Here is a 15,114-nt window from a genome sequence, read left to right as displayed (position 1 = left end):
ATCTCTTTAATGGCTTATGATGCATCTAAACATGATTTTATTGACTAAGCTAAGCTAACATCTTCTATTTAAAGCTTTCCCTTTTTTCGTTTAATCAGTTTTCTATCCTTTGATTAGCATAATCTAAGTTAGGAATTCAATTTAGTGGCAAGTGTTTCACCATAAAGGCATCATTCTTCCAACCCCACAGTATGTAGAATCCTCTATGAGCAGTAGAGACCACAACAAGAAACACAATTACTGCAATCATCACTATAAAGAAAAGGCAGTTTGAAGTGGCAAACATCAAAAAATGCAATGAGAAAACTTGCAGATTCATTTGCACATCATACTGAAACAGCATAGCCATTACCCTACAAAGCAACCATAGCATGTATGTAGATAATAACTTGGACATCAGAAATTGTCAACAGCTTTATGACTAATTTCATTCCTTCCAGTCATTAAAAAAAACCCAACATCACCAAGAATCGGCATCGAATATCCCATTTTCAGCAAATTCTTGAGCAATGTGATCCATTTCTGGCAAACCCATGTTCTGGGGCAAGTCAGGTCTTGAATTGATAATGTTGCCACTTATGGTGGGGTTGCTGGCGGTGGCAGCAGATTGGAAGCTGTGACTTTTGCTTCCCATTCCTCCTGTGCCATTGTTACGCAGGTTTGTCGGCATACTTTGGAGCTCGAGTGCATTTCTGATTGATCCAGTGTCTATCCTGACCGGTGTACCAGTAATGTCACCTCCAGTAACATCTCCAGCTGCCAGACCAGCATTTGCATTAGGAGCAATAACAGCTTGTTGTGATGCTCCCTTGTTATTCATCATCTCTTGCAGCATTTGCTGAATCACATGTTGCTGCATATGTTGGTTCACCTGGGGGTTTTGCGGGTTGTACTGCTGCTGCAAACGAACGTCCAATGGAGGTTGTGGCCGATGCTGGCCAGATAAATTACTTACAGATGCATCAATGGAAACTGATGAGGCAGAACCTTGGAATTGTAGAGGCTGTGCATGATTGGAACCACTTAAAGAACTCAAAGCTTCCTCCTGAAGCACATTCTGCTTTAAATTCAAGGTGTTCCTCAGCATATTCTGAAAGCTGTTTAGTGCATGAACACCCTGCTGGCTGCTGTTAGCGACTTGGCTAGCTGCCAGATTGTTGTTAATGTAATTGTTTAACCCTGCTTGGATGCCTGTGGCTTTTTTCAGGGTGCTCGGATCACCTGGCAGAGCGTGAGAACTCATTGCTTGCTCCTCGTCCAACTTCTGCTTTTGGAGCTTCGCTGCGGCGTGCCTTGGATAGTTCTTCAAACTCTCTGTGGAGAATAATTACCACATTAAAAGCGTATACCTTTAGTTAAATTCTGCAACAATCATCCTCCATTAAATTAGTATGGTGTATGCAACAGAAAGTTGGAAATCAATTCAAGAAATGCAAGGCACTCGAATCCTCATCTAAAATTTGCTCTTTTCTGGAACACTGAGGAAGAAAAGATGAACATACCGATTTAATTCAAGAATGTAAAGGGATCATAAATACTTCTCACAGAAACTAAGTCATAACAAAAGAATTCAAAGTAAAACAGATCAAAGGAAGGACAGATAACTCTGCAATCAACATATAAATTCCTTAGGTTATAATACAAAGATTCAAAAGAAAATGTAGCCTCAATGTCTTTGGTTGACGGATAGCTTCTGAAACATTTTGGAACTTCTTAATGTTTAATCAGGAATTCAGTTGACAAATTATTTGATATCAGACATGACACAAATGGTTTTGGTACAAAAATTATGTAAATTTAGATGTTAAAATGTTAATGCCTTAGCATGAGATGTCAAAATCAAAAGGTGAACATTGCCCTTGATCAAGAAGGTTTTAACCATAAAGTTGGATTTCAGAGGCAGCACCGACTAGGGAACATCTAGGTGCATATATATAATAGAATAGCACACTGAATCATTAGACTCAATTTTATGAGAATTACCTATTGCTCCAATCTTCTGCTCCTGGCTAAAATCAATCAAGTCCTTCATGCTACTGACAACCTCAGATATCTAACAAAATGAAAAATAAACAACTATATGAAGAAAATGTAAATTTCAGGACATTAATCTATTTCCACATAATGCACAGGACACCAAAATAACTTCTTAATTACCTGCAAGCACCGGACATATCTTTTGGAGAATCCCAAGTCATTCAGGGATTGCAGGTCGAAATTTCTTGCTAGTTGACGACCTATTGCTGCAAACCTAAAAACATCATGAATCAAGAAGCAACCATGCATGTTAGTTAAAGAAAATCAAACACATAAAAAATTGAGCATGGTCACAGTCAGAAAAGAAAAGAACATCACAAAACAGCCACTTACCTGGGAAAAACTAATCAAATACCCCACCAATACTACTAGATCTTCAGGATTCCTTTTCATATGTACATTACCGAGTTGTGGTAGCTTTCAAATAGCATACCAAATATTACAAAGAATAGCCTCTGTCACAATAGGTTTGTTTTTCTTTTAGCCTTATGTCAAACTATAGGATCATTAAGTCCATCAATGTGTTCATATATCATAGTTCATCTTAAATAAGATCATGAGTCTTAACCTCTGATTCCTAAGATATCACCATCTCATGGCATGTCATACTGGCGAGAAATAGACACAATCTATAAAGGCTTAAGATACACACTCACTAACTCCTAAGCCTATATTTCATGCCATAATAATCATCAATGATAATCTAGAATTAATTTGTCTATTACTTGCAGATACTGATCACTTGATGGCATAACAATAATGTCTAGAGTATCTTTTTTTAGAGCACATGATAGCCCCACAAAAAGACATCTTGAAGAGAGAGTGCACTCAAAGCATTTAGATAATCAAACTCAATATCAAACCAATTAAAATAAATAAGCTACAACAAAGTGCCAAGAAATCTTAAGTAGATAGATAAGCTAAAACAAAGAAATACATCATCAGACAATTGTGTGATGCTAGATGAACAAAGCAAACTGCATAACCAAAGGTGACATGCCCAAGTGTCGGAGAAGTGATTGTTTATCTTAGGTGACCAAATCATAGAAACATTGTCCATACTACATTAAAAGACATGCACAAAGACCATGGGAAGATGGATCTATGCATATAATTTGGGAGAGTTGCACTGGATGGGAGGTTAGACCAAGTCAAATCTGATGTCTACTCGGTAAGACAAAAAGATTCAAACTAAATTTCTGACTAAAGTATGACATGAGATATTATTGAGCTAAGTTGAGTCAAGTCGGGTTAGTCAAGTAAAAGGAAGAACTCACAAGTTAACCAGTAAATATGCAGCTAAATGGTTCTTAATGGTGATTGAGCGCACAGGTCAAAATCATGCTGAGATCCTTTGGTTTTGCAAAGAACAAAGGACAGCAGACATAGACTGAGTCACTGAAATGCTGTAAGAAGGATCACAAGTTGATCTATTTCATATTAGTTAAGAGACTTGTGAAAGGGAGGAAAGATTGATCATATAGGTGAAAGAAGATAAAACTCTTCAACCGAGTATAACCGGACAGCCACAACCATAGAATTTATAGCGGTCACCATAGAAATGGTGCAACAAAAATCCAGCTGGCAAGGAACAGGAGCGGAATTCAATTTGGTGCAACAAGTGCTATGAGAGATAGAGATGAGATAGGCAGAACCTGTATGAATTATAGGATTGTGAAAGATCAGTCATACTCGAGAAATATAGAGCATCAAAATTAAATTGCTATAAAAATGGTAATCACAGATGTACAACACTTCCCTTGGAAGTGGACAAGTGGTTGCTTGATAGCTCAGCCCAGTACTACAAGTTTGACAAATCAGATGTTATGAGATGAAGATCAGCAGGTCCACTCAGGATCAAGCTAAGTTCAGTTGGTTACCTGAGTTGCAACCCTTATGGGCTTAACTCTTAAGAAGTTTAGATAAAATCAAAATTCAAGACAAGATACTAAATTTTGCATACCAGGCCTCATACACATAAACAGGATTCATACACAATGAACCTTTGGCAATCTCAAAACGAGATAAAAATTCAACATATAACAGAGAATAAGTCATTAACTCATGATAAAGGCAATGACAATTGACAATATATGAAGATACTCAGCACTGAAATTTTAGATGCATAACATTATCACAAGCAAGGTTAGGTTATACAGTTTTTTCAAGGGTAAAAGAACATGCAATCGTACTTAGGTGAAATGGAATCAGAGAAATGTCTGTATCAGTATCTAAATTGTTTCAGTCTCAATGAAAATAACAAGGAACAGAAACAAAGACAGATATATGTGACCAGTGAAATCCGTTCCATTATGTCAGAGCCTATGACAAAGGAGATCGTTTTTATAAAGCTTATCATGCAACTATCATACAAATCACATGTTCCTAAGGAACTAATATACAAATCTTCTTATCAATAAATGAAAATCGTTATAGTTCAGAAATCTTTGCATCAGTAACTTACAAAAGTATAACATAACATTTTCCAAAAATTTGCATTTGTTTTGAAACAAACTATGGATGACATGAATAAGATCACTCACATATTACAGCTGGTTTGCAAATCTTGGTGTGAAACTCCAGCGGTATTATTTTCAGTTACAGTTGCTTGATATTTCTGAGCAACTTGCAATAGTTGGTTAACCTGAAAAAGATTGCGTTAAACAGTTAGAATATACTATATACAATAGTGCCTTAACCGAATGAAGCAACATCAAGTAGAAACTGCAAGTAACCTTGCAGCAACCCACGTGGCAAAGCAACCTTAGAAAACTAAGAAAAGTTGGCTCATAATGCTGAAATGTGGCCAATGAAATGGTCACCAATGGTTTAAACTTCTGGTAACTGGACCTATACCGGTCATTGCCTGGACTGCAATGAGTCTCGGTGTACTAGCATAATGATAATTTTGAAATATGGTATGCCAGCATAATGGGACCAGATTCCAAAAGGACTAGGAAAAAGCACTTGTCTCAGAAATATCAACTAATTAATTAAACCATGATAATTTTGAAATATAAATGGTTCAAAATATAATCAGATGAAATCAAAATTCATGTCATCCATAGTTTCTCTTAAAAAATTTAGAAACTGCCAAGAACAAATATATTTGAAAGTAAACCAAATACCTGCGGTGCTAACAGTCTACGAGGAAGAAACTCTTCATGTCGTCGAGTACAAAATTCCCAAAGTAATATCTGAAATATAAACCCGAAATATGTATAATTCCATAACCAAAAACTGAATAAATATAACCAAATATGCAAACTTCCAGTTTCAAGAAAAAAGACACTAGTCCATGCAATTTGGAACCTTCAGTTCTGGTGTAAATATTATTCGGAGCTGTCCCTCTCGTACAATATGTAGATGTTCATAAACACTTTCTTGAACAGCTTTTTCATACTCCAATACCATAATTCCAGAAGATAATCGGGACTCATGGGGCATGTCAAGAAATAAGTTTTCATCAATAACGCCATGGTCAAATTTAATTTGAAAAAGCCGAGGAAGTACATCAAAAGTAGCCTCTGCCAAAGAACATAAAGGATATCATTGGGCAAGAACTTAGCAAATACATGATACTAATTAGATTTTAATGATTTTGCAAAATATTTCCAATGCCAGTTCGTTATCAGATATATAAAGTTTCTACATATACTATTCATATAACACGCATTTGTGTGTGCTAAACTATAATTTTGAGAATAATTTTTTATAAGTCAAATTTCTAGTAGCAGCCAATAGGAGATAGAAAAGGTTACAATAAAAAGTGCAGATATCCTAAATGTGAATGTCACAACAATAACAGGATCAATCCAGCATTGCTGCAACAAAGAAACTATTGGCATTCAGATTTGCCGTGGACTAAGATCGGTGTCTTAATAGAAGTAGGAGCACCAAAATACATGAGTAAATGATACAGAAATATAAAAATGAAGGCTCTTATACCAGAAAATTGTATTATTAACTTTTAGAATCAACACTTAATAGATTAATAAGCAATGTATGAAAAGACAAGAGAAGTGAGTTCTAGCAGGAATATGTCCTAGAATATCATTTTGGAGATAGGCATAGAGAAGCTGAATAAACTCGACATGATTTTCAAAACAATGCAATTTTTTTATATACAAAATTCATTTACTTAAGACATCAACTACTATCTTGTTTAACATCATTATATTTTCTGGTACAGTTGACCAAATAGTTTTCCACAACATGGCAGCTTGAATCAAACTTGCTTCACAATAATGCAAGGTTAAAGACTAATTTGGATGCCTATCAAATCCACACCTTGCCATAATTCAGTATAATTTAGATTTCCCCTGGTACTATAATTGTATTACCTCACACCATTAGAAAACACATGCTTCAGATATGTATTGCTGTCAACAGAGGATACCTGCCGATCCACTAGTTAAACACTCACTGTCTACAACAAATTTTAATGATCATTTTTTAGAGCAACAATTTCTCTTTCTACTATACTAATGAGAAAGACATGATATGTGTATGGTCAGCATTGCATACCATAAGTCCACAACCAATGATAACACGTCAAGAAGCAAGCAATAGAATGGACTACCTTTCACATAGAAGAAAAACGATCATGACAAAGCATGTTTACTGATAAGTATATAAATTCAATGGAATGAACAAAGTCTCTCACAGACGAGTAAATTTTGCAGATGGGTAAATTTCACAGTGAAAGAAACTACCCTATTAACAGAATCAATAAAGATGCCTCTACTAACCAAATCCTTTTCCTGATTTAGAACCACAGAAACCACACTGCCATGCATCCTGCAACAAGCAAAGAATGCACAATGAACATAAATTAAAAGAAACAATCGGATGAAAGCCTTGTTATGCTAATACAAAAGAAAAAAAAAAGCCTCTATATATTTTCTTTGGAAAAATGATTTGGTTTCATGTTATTTTTAAGTTACAGACGATAATATATTCTTCAGAGATGGGAATTCATACCATTGAGCATAGTTGAACAGTTGAACAAAATCAAATAACTACTAGGTGCAAATATCTTTAATAACCATTGAAAGATAGCCCAATTAACCAATATTGGTTTGTGTCTGTGCTACCTCCTAAGAACACCAAAACAAGTTAGCATTAACAAGTTAATGCAATCAGGGAGCTTGAGTTTCCAGTGAGAAAATTTTGGTTCTTAACTTGGGGGAGAATGAGTTTCACAGAGTATGAGAGACCTTATATAACTGAATCAATGTTCTATTCCTACTTCAGTAGAAAGCAATCAGAATCAGTACGGCCAACACTAGTTTTGTATCACCGTCTAATTTCCAACCTAGTGTTGCATGGTATAACTTGCACCAAACATTCATCACCTTTCTTGACGAATTAAAAGGCATGAAGACATATATGTTGCGTTCGTCACCCGCTTAGATGAATATGCATTTATTGATTCTGCTCTAATTCTCATGCAGGATGTCAAGTACTGAACAATGAACCCAAAAACAAGCATTAAATTGAGAAAATACGATATACAAGAAACATTTACCACAGCCAACTGGGGGAAAACACCAAGTGTATTGTTGGCCATATTATCATACAAGGACAAACACCATCTTTTCCTAGCTCGTACTGCAAAATATTCAGCTACGAACTTCCTCCAGTACAATATGGAATTATCCTACAAAAAGAATGATATTAGGACACGGCACGAAATGTGGGTAAATTCTGTAATCAGATTGCAGTGAAATTTAAGAAAAAAACAACTCACAGGTGGCCGATGACGTTGGTGAAATAAATATTGCATAAGCCTGCGAGAACATATTCCATTATCAAGAGGCCGCTTAATGAGAGTAGCCGATTGAATAGACTGTGGCTGCAGATGGTGTCTCAGCTGTTGTTGCTGCTGCAAGGTGATAGGACCTTGTTGCAACTGAGAAAGGGAGTGCATTATCTGCTGCTGATGCTGCTGACGCTGCATTAGTCTCTGCTGTTGCAAAATGGTTTGCAACTGCGGGTTTTGCTGAACTTGTGGATGCATTCCATCATGTCTCTGCAAAAGTTGTTGGATCAACTGCTGCTGCAGCACATCCTCATGCTTTACACCAAGCCGCGGTTTCTTCTGGGCATTCATTAAATTGTTGGGTTCCTGTTGCACTAGCTGAGATGTTGCTGTTGACAGCCCTTGCTTCTGCACCTGTTCTTGGAGTGAGCTCTGTTGCACAATGGAGCAACCATCCATCACCGAAGAACCAGAGAAGTTGGAGGAGAAAGAAATGGGTGAGGCAGGAAGACCCATATATGACTCGTTGTTGAAGCTGGTGCTTTTTTGCAACTGAGGACCGCCAGAGAGCCCTGAGTTGGCATCCGTAACGAGGGAGCTCGCACCGACGCTTGGGCCAGAAGAGTTCCCTACGCTGTTAAGTATCTGGTTCATCTCACCAGAGGCAAGCCTGAGACCAGACCGATCGTTCCCTGACATGGGGATCACAGGGGCTGGGTTCTGGCCACCATCGCTCTGGAAGAAAAATACCAAGGGCGGGGAAAGATTGCCTCCAGACTTCGCCTCCTTTAGCGTGAGGCACTGTGCCCCAACTGACGGCTGGAATCCTGGTACCTATACAGCGCCAGCCCTCTCTTAAACAGCCCTCGACAGGGGAAATTTACACCGAATCATCGCAGATTCAACAAAAGCTACGCCTTTTTGCATCCAATTGCATCCTCAAATTAGAAGATCGAACTCGGAAGAGGTCTCCCTCATCAATGATAACTCCGTTACGACGATCAAATCAAATGTCTCCCTCGTCACTGACAAGAAAAACCACACTAATAAGGCAATAATCCTAAAATACACCCTAATCAATGCATGATAAGACCACGATAAGAGAGAGGTAAGCCCTAATTTCTCGCCGATGACTGGAAGTGGTAAGAAAGAAACCCAACTGGTTCCGGAAGCACCCGATCACACAACCATCAAACACAGTTCAACTCTAACAAACTGCAAAAGTGGACATTTACAATCGAAAACCAAAGGATCGACGCGTTTGAAGAAAAATCGAAGAACGAATGGAAAATCTCGAAAACAAACCAAAAAGCCAGAAAGCAAATCGACGAGCCGGCAAAGCAGCTCATCCTACCCGAATCGACACACAAGAAGAATATAAAGGGCAGCAGCGATCGACAGAGACGACGCGTTTGGTTCTCTCCTTCATCGCTCCGGATCTTTCTCCTTTCGTCACAGCGGCGCCGTCCGACGAGCGGGTACTTTTATAGGTCAGGGAACTCGAAGGGGGTGGTGACCGGCTGCAACCGACTCAGCGGCTATCGCTTACCGGCTTTGACAGGTCGACGAGACACTTACGTGGCGCTCCTCATCACCGTCTATTCTCCCAGTCACGAATCACAATGCCTCCGCGACTTGTATGCTACGTGTCCTGACACGTCGAGTTAAATGATTGGACTAGACGTGGGTTTCTAAATCTCGGGTGGGCAACCGGGAAACCGGTACTTTTATGTGTCGCAGGAAGTCGAAAGGACGTTGGTGACCGCCTACAACCCGCATCGACAGCAATGCCTTTGTTGACACCACGCTTACGTCGCCCCCATCAATATCGTCCGTTCTGCCCATCACGAATCCCGAGGCCAGCGCGTCATGCCGCCCCATCCGTGTTGACACGCGGTGTAGAATTATTGGCCCACGGCGGTTCTCCAAACTTCGGATGCGTACCTGGGAAGCGAAACGACTGGGAAACCTGAAACTTCCGTACACCTATTGCCTACCCCATTTATATATTGGTGGGGTCCATTATAGATCATAGAATGAGTGGTTAGAAAATGTGGTGAGGTTTCGAGGAAGCTTTGTAGACACCAGTCAATCGATGCAATAGACTCACTATGCCATGTATATCTGCTGTTCCATAGTGTACAGGTAATAAATAGTGTTTGCTTTATTGGTCGTGCAATTGGCTTTTACTTTATTATTAATCTAATAATGATGTATATGTTCCATTCACAAAATGTTAAGATTTATCTGATAAGTATATTAGCCTGAAGTTGATATAGTATAATCACATAAATAATTAAGAATTAAAAACCCTATTTAATAAATTTGAAGAGAGCAATTCTCATCTTTGTTATTTATTCTTTAAACAAATAAAATATATATATATGACCCAAATAAAAAATAAAAAGATGATCGTTAAAACAAACTCATATTTTTATTAAAATAACAAAAACAAAATGTTTCCAAATTACCAATGCTTGCAGTCATCACGACTGATGCTGACATCTTTTTTTTTCTTATGCACATAAATAAGTTAATTATAATCACAATTGTAAATACTGAACATTGTAGCTACCATCAACAACCATTGAATATACGAATAATAAATAAAAATACACTGTGCATGTACCAGCATTAGATGATGATATGTTTTGATGGGGGTACTTGGTTGAACCAAAAAAATACCAGTTAGAACCCACAGATCCAACTGGAATCCAAACTTTCGTTGTCATATTTTTAATTGACAAACCAGAGTTTTGCATCGTTTAAACATATGCACAGACATTGTATTATGGCTAGTAATATGGCATGACAAGATTAACTGAGTATGAAAAGCTTCAGCTCACCAATTGAGAGTGATTTTTTTTTTTTTTTTCACCATGAGGTTTGACGTTCATGGGTGCTGAAATGTGTTAATCAATTGTTCATATAAAATCCAGAGTATGAAGCCTAGAAGAGTATCTCTAACTAAACTCTCGAGGAAATTAGAAAGCCATCCAGAGTTGCTCTCACCTGATGTCTTGCCGACAAGGTCGCGGAACCGCAAGTCACCCAGATCAGATATCAATGCATAGACCACCCCATTCATGTGAGCTTTTCCAATGACCCCGAGAACTTTCTTACTCTTATTCACAGCTTTGCTCCTTTTCAGAGACCACGCAAGATACTGAAAGCACCCACAAAACAAAAAAGATAATTCAGTTTAAGAAATTTTTTTTATTAAAATAAAAGAGAAGCTATCACTCACCTATAACCCACAGCCTCTTCAAGAAGAAGCGGAACCAACCGCTAAGCCAATGCCTCGGTTGTTCATTTTATGAATTTGCATGGCCAAGCATTATGACAACACAAGGAGCTAGATGAAGATTTAACAGAACTATATTTTGACCTCCTACTCTTAAATTATATAACCAGAGGTACCTCTAGAAAGGCTCAAACCCAGCGCTTCGGAGAATCAATCACAAGGCAACAGCCTAGTTGGTTCAGTTTAAGATTTTGTATAGTCAAGCATTATGACAGGGCAAGGAACTCGATATGGTTTAATCCAAAGATCATGAAAGGGAAAAATCATTAGAATTGTGTTTGAAGTATCAATATTAACAAAGCTACATTTGACTTTGTATTCGTAAATAGAGGACCATGATTTAACAATATTGGTTTGTTCACTTGATCAAGTTTGATTTTAGTTTAAAAAAGTTGTTATGTGGTTTAGGAAACATACCGTATCACGCTCATGTATGAGAGGCTGCAAGAGTGAAGGATATGAGACACTTAAAGACTCATACAGCTTATAAGGGCTGCCATCCATTTCCTGATCCTGCAATGTAAATGAAATTAAAAAAGTAACTCAATGATAAATCTATAATCAGAGAGCCACATCTAGAGTCTTCCAAAATGAAACGCATCATTCCCTAAGATGCAAACATATTTAGTTGTTAACAAAATCAAAATAATATTGTCACCTATTCGGAGAATGTATAATGGATACTCCACTTTATCTCAAGAAGCATCCATTATTATGTTAAGGAGTTTTAGTCTTCATGTTTAAATTGAAAAAAATATATGATTATTTCTTATTTTGTCCACAATGAAGTCACAATCGTAGTAAGAATTACTTAGCCAGTCTCTATTGGATTATTAAGGGTTCTGTGTTTTCTTAACTGGCATGCCTCATTTTCATTTTTTCACATCTTCTGGTCCTCACTTTTCCATCCCATCTTGAAACTGTAGTTACCTTTAGTTATATTTTACATCAATTTGCTGCCTTCAATTTGCCATAAATTTTAAACCAGATGACAGCATACATCTGAGCCCACCATGTAGCTCCATCTTGAATCATATCCCATTGATATCATAAATTTTCATATTAGAAGATAAGGAAGGAATGAACTACATGATTAATTACAAATAACTTCAAGTATTTTAAGCCTTCATGGCTATATGCCAACTTGGTACAAATTATTACGTCAGAAGATAACTAGGAGATGACAGAAGGTTGAATTTTACACATGATTTGATTGGTCCACAGTTCATAACTCAGGAATAAGCAAGTTGGCCCAATATCAACAGTCACAGTATTCAATAACCATTATTATTTTTACATTTTCTAGGAATACAAATCATCAAAATCAAGTTCCTCCCTGCATCAATAGTAGATTCCTGAATATGTTGCTTGCTGATTGTGCATCACCTTGACTCATAGAGGTTGCGAGTCATTAACTTATAAAAGTACATGTGATAAGACATGAAACAAAGGAATGTTTGCAATAAAACACTAAATGCCATTTTGGATCAAGCATGGAGCTATCAATGGAGAAACCTATGATAATCCGGATTAGTTGGTACCATATTCACATAAATGATTTATGTAAGCCCAAAAAAGAACAAAAGTAAAATAAAAAAGGTTGTTTTGCTCAAGGATTGGTATTACAAGAATCAAGCACGATCAGTACACCTGATAAAAACGAGAATACAAAACCTTGTATTTGATACTTGCAAAACTTGAATGGAAAAACACAAACAAATAAGACAACTATCAGAATTGTAGAAAATACTATGAAAACCAAAACCAAGATGAATAACAAAAAGGCAAGTATTTCATTGCAGGCTACTATGACAATCCAATGACATAACAATGAACATTTCATGCAACAGGTATGTGAAGAACCTTCATATTACTTTCTGGCAGTTCAGATGATGAAGAAGATATCCCACGAAAAAGTGAGAGAACCAATCTCACTTTTTCACTCCATGTAAGAGAACTCCAGGCCCTTTCAAGCTGAAAAGGAAAAAATCTAATGTAATTTATCAAAAACATATCAGGAAGTTATGTCTCATTTCATGATTGATCAGCTACATACAGTTATTTCAATTGGGCGATCTCCCAGAACAATTTGAACTCCAAGCTCCTCAGAAACTTTCCGAGCAGCACGGAACTACAGAAATGATATAAAGGGAAAATTTTAATTCTAGAAAATATGTTATTAACACTTTATCAGGAAGCGTCAACTTCTACTACCTCATCTCCAAAAGATCGATTTGCATCAGAAGATATTTTGGAAGAAAAAACAGCTAGCAGCAAACGCAAAGCAAGAGCACTTTGTCCACCTGTGGTTGCAAGCCATGTCACTACCACCTCTTCTCTTAACTGTACAGAAGCATTTTATGTTTTATGTGGAGCAAACTACAGTTTTGCATGCATAAAACACTGACCCAAATTTATGCTGCGGTTGATGGCTCCAAAGAACTTAGCCCCACTGAGGGAAAACATGTTTAATTTTAGAGAGGGAACATCCTCAGCAGAGGTGGAAGCATACATTATTCCGGCTCTGAAAGTTGTCTGCAAACACACAGTTAGCCAACAAAAAGAAGACTCAATTTCCATGCAGAAACAACAATGACTTATCTATTGCAATTATTCCATTCTATTGTCTTCTCATCATGATAATTCATTAAAGTAGATTGGTACAATAGCAAATTTGACATATTTTTTGGATGCCACATGTTCTTTTATCATTCATGCCCCTTACAAGTGATCTTTAAGACCGTGAATGCAACATTCTGGGATGTTCTAAGTCCAGATCCAGTAGCTGCATCCTGATATATGTCACTCCTTTGGTTACTAATGGTTATAAATGCAGTTATTTAAGAATAGTTTTGATACATAGCAGGAGCTACAGATTGCATATTTATTATTAAAAGATCTCATACATATCCATTCAAAAGTGAGAAGAATTAATCAAATAACCATTTTCATATTAATTTAGGCAATTTGGTCGCTTGCAACTAGAGATGCCCACAAGCAGAAGTTGCAAGTTTAGCTATTCAAACGTTTACACTTATAATTGTTATTTGCATATGCAACTAAAGTAGAGAAGGAAGCGTTGATGTGCAAACCAAGGTAGCGTAATAGGAGGACAACGTGTGAGGAACCAACATGTGAGATGAGAAACAGTATCTAAACCTAGTTTTGACTTGCAATCCAATGTGCAACTATAGTCGTATGTAGGGATTTAGGTGTAGATAGTAAGCGTGATTGTATGAAATCATCATCCATATCACCTGGAACTAAGCGGTCATACACATCATTCGCACGCTGACGAGCACGATAGCAAATCATCACTCCCCAAAAGAATGAAGAAAATGGGCGAAAAAAAACCAAGAACTCGAACCAAAATTACACTTGCCTGCTCCTACAGAGCTCGACGACGACGTTGTCCGGCCTCACGGCCCTCGCGACGCGCTCAACGTCCGAGGCGGACTTCTCCGACAGGTGCGAGGTCCCGATCAGCCAGATGGTCTCCGGCTCCACGAACTCGGTCCTCCAGCTCGGAACGGGTCCGAAGCGGCCCTTCTCGACGAGGACCAGGGAGCCGTCCTCCACCAGGTCCATCAGCTCCGGGTGCGCTGCGGCCGCCGCGGCTCGGGAATCCTGCATAACCTCCGCCTTGTAGTCGAACCCGGAAGGGGGAGAGCGGATCGAGGCCTTAGGGTTTCGCGGAGACCACGATCTCAACGGAGGCGGAGGCGGAGATCGGAAGAAGGGAAAGGGCGAAGCAAGGTGGAAGGTGAAGGGAGAGGCAGTAATCGTGGCCTCCATCAGCGACCACTGAGGGAACTTGGGATCGTTCCCAAGAGAGAGCCCTGCGGATGGATAAGGTCGCTGTGTGCGTGTGTATATATATATATATATATATATATATGCTTCACCAAACTATTCATTTTTAACCATGATTAGTATTAATTTATCAAAATTAAATTATATATAATATTATATAATATTATATATATCTAAAAATTAAATATTTTAATTT

General features: G+C 37.9%; 2 protein-coding genes across 4 annotated transcripts; both read right to left on the bottom strand.

The window, feature by feature from the left end:
• Positions 1-298: 298 nt before the first annotated feature.
• LOC104000463 (probable transcriptional regulator SLK2) lies at positions 299-9,315 on the bottom strand. The gene is made up of 10 exons (XM_009422520.3): positions 9,156-9,315; positions 7,790-8,826; positions 7,568-7,699; positions 6,789-6,837; positions 5,350-5,564; positions 5,166-5,234; positions 4,581-4,681; positions 2,158-2,251; positions 1,984-2,053; positions 299-1,314 (listed from the first exon to the last, which is right to left on the bottom strand). The coding sequence occupies exons 2-10, from the start codon at positions 8,498-8,500 to the stop codon at positions 461-463; spliced, it is 2,295 nt and encodes a 764-aa protein (XP_009420795.2). The 5' UTR covers positions 8,501-8,826; positions 9,156-9,315; the 3' UTR covers positions 299-460.
• Positions 9,316-9,653: 338 nt separating this feature from the next.
• LOC104000464 (uncharacterized) lies at positions 9,654-14,965 on the bottom strand. Of its 3 annotated transcripts, XM_065086233.1 has the most exons (8): positions 14,488-14,957; positions 13,514-13,629; positions 13,320-13,408; positions 13,162-13,236; positions 12,969-13,079; positions 11,523-11,618; positions 10,814-10,967; positions 9,654-9,745 (listed from the first exon to the last, which is right to left on the bottom strand). In XM_065086233.1, the coding sequence occupies exons 1-8, from the start codon at positions 14,898-14,900 to the stop codon at positions 9,669-9,671; spliced, it is 1,131 nt and encodes a 376-aa protein (XP_064942305.1). In that variant the 5' UTR covers positions 14,901-14,957; the 3' UTR covers positions 9,654-9,668. The 3 variants fall into 3 exon arrangements, with proteins under 3 accessions (XP_064942305.1, XP_009420798.1, XP_009420799.1); XM_009422523.3 differs by lacking the exon at positions 9,654-9,745 and having other exon boundaries at positions 10,470-10,967; positions 14,488-14,965; XM_009422524.3 differs by lacking the exon at positions 9,654-9,745 and having other exon boundaries at positions 10,470-10,967; positions 13,514-13,640; positions 14,488-14,921.
• Positions 14,966-15,114: the final 149 nt, after the last annotated feature.

This window comes from Musa acuminata, chromosome BXJ1-10 (assembly GCF_036884655.1).
Source record: "Musa acuminata AAA Group cultivar baxijiao chromosome BXJ1-10, Cavendish_Baxijiao_AAA, whole genome shotgun sequence".
In the NCBI taxonomy this organism is placed as follows: Eukaryota; Viridiplantae; Streptophyta; class Magnoliopsida; order Zingiberales; family Musaceae; genus Musa; species Musa acuminata.
This window is presented reverse-complemented; position numbering and strand designations above follow the sequence as displayed.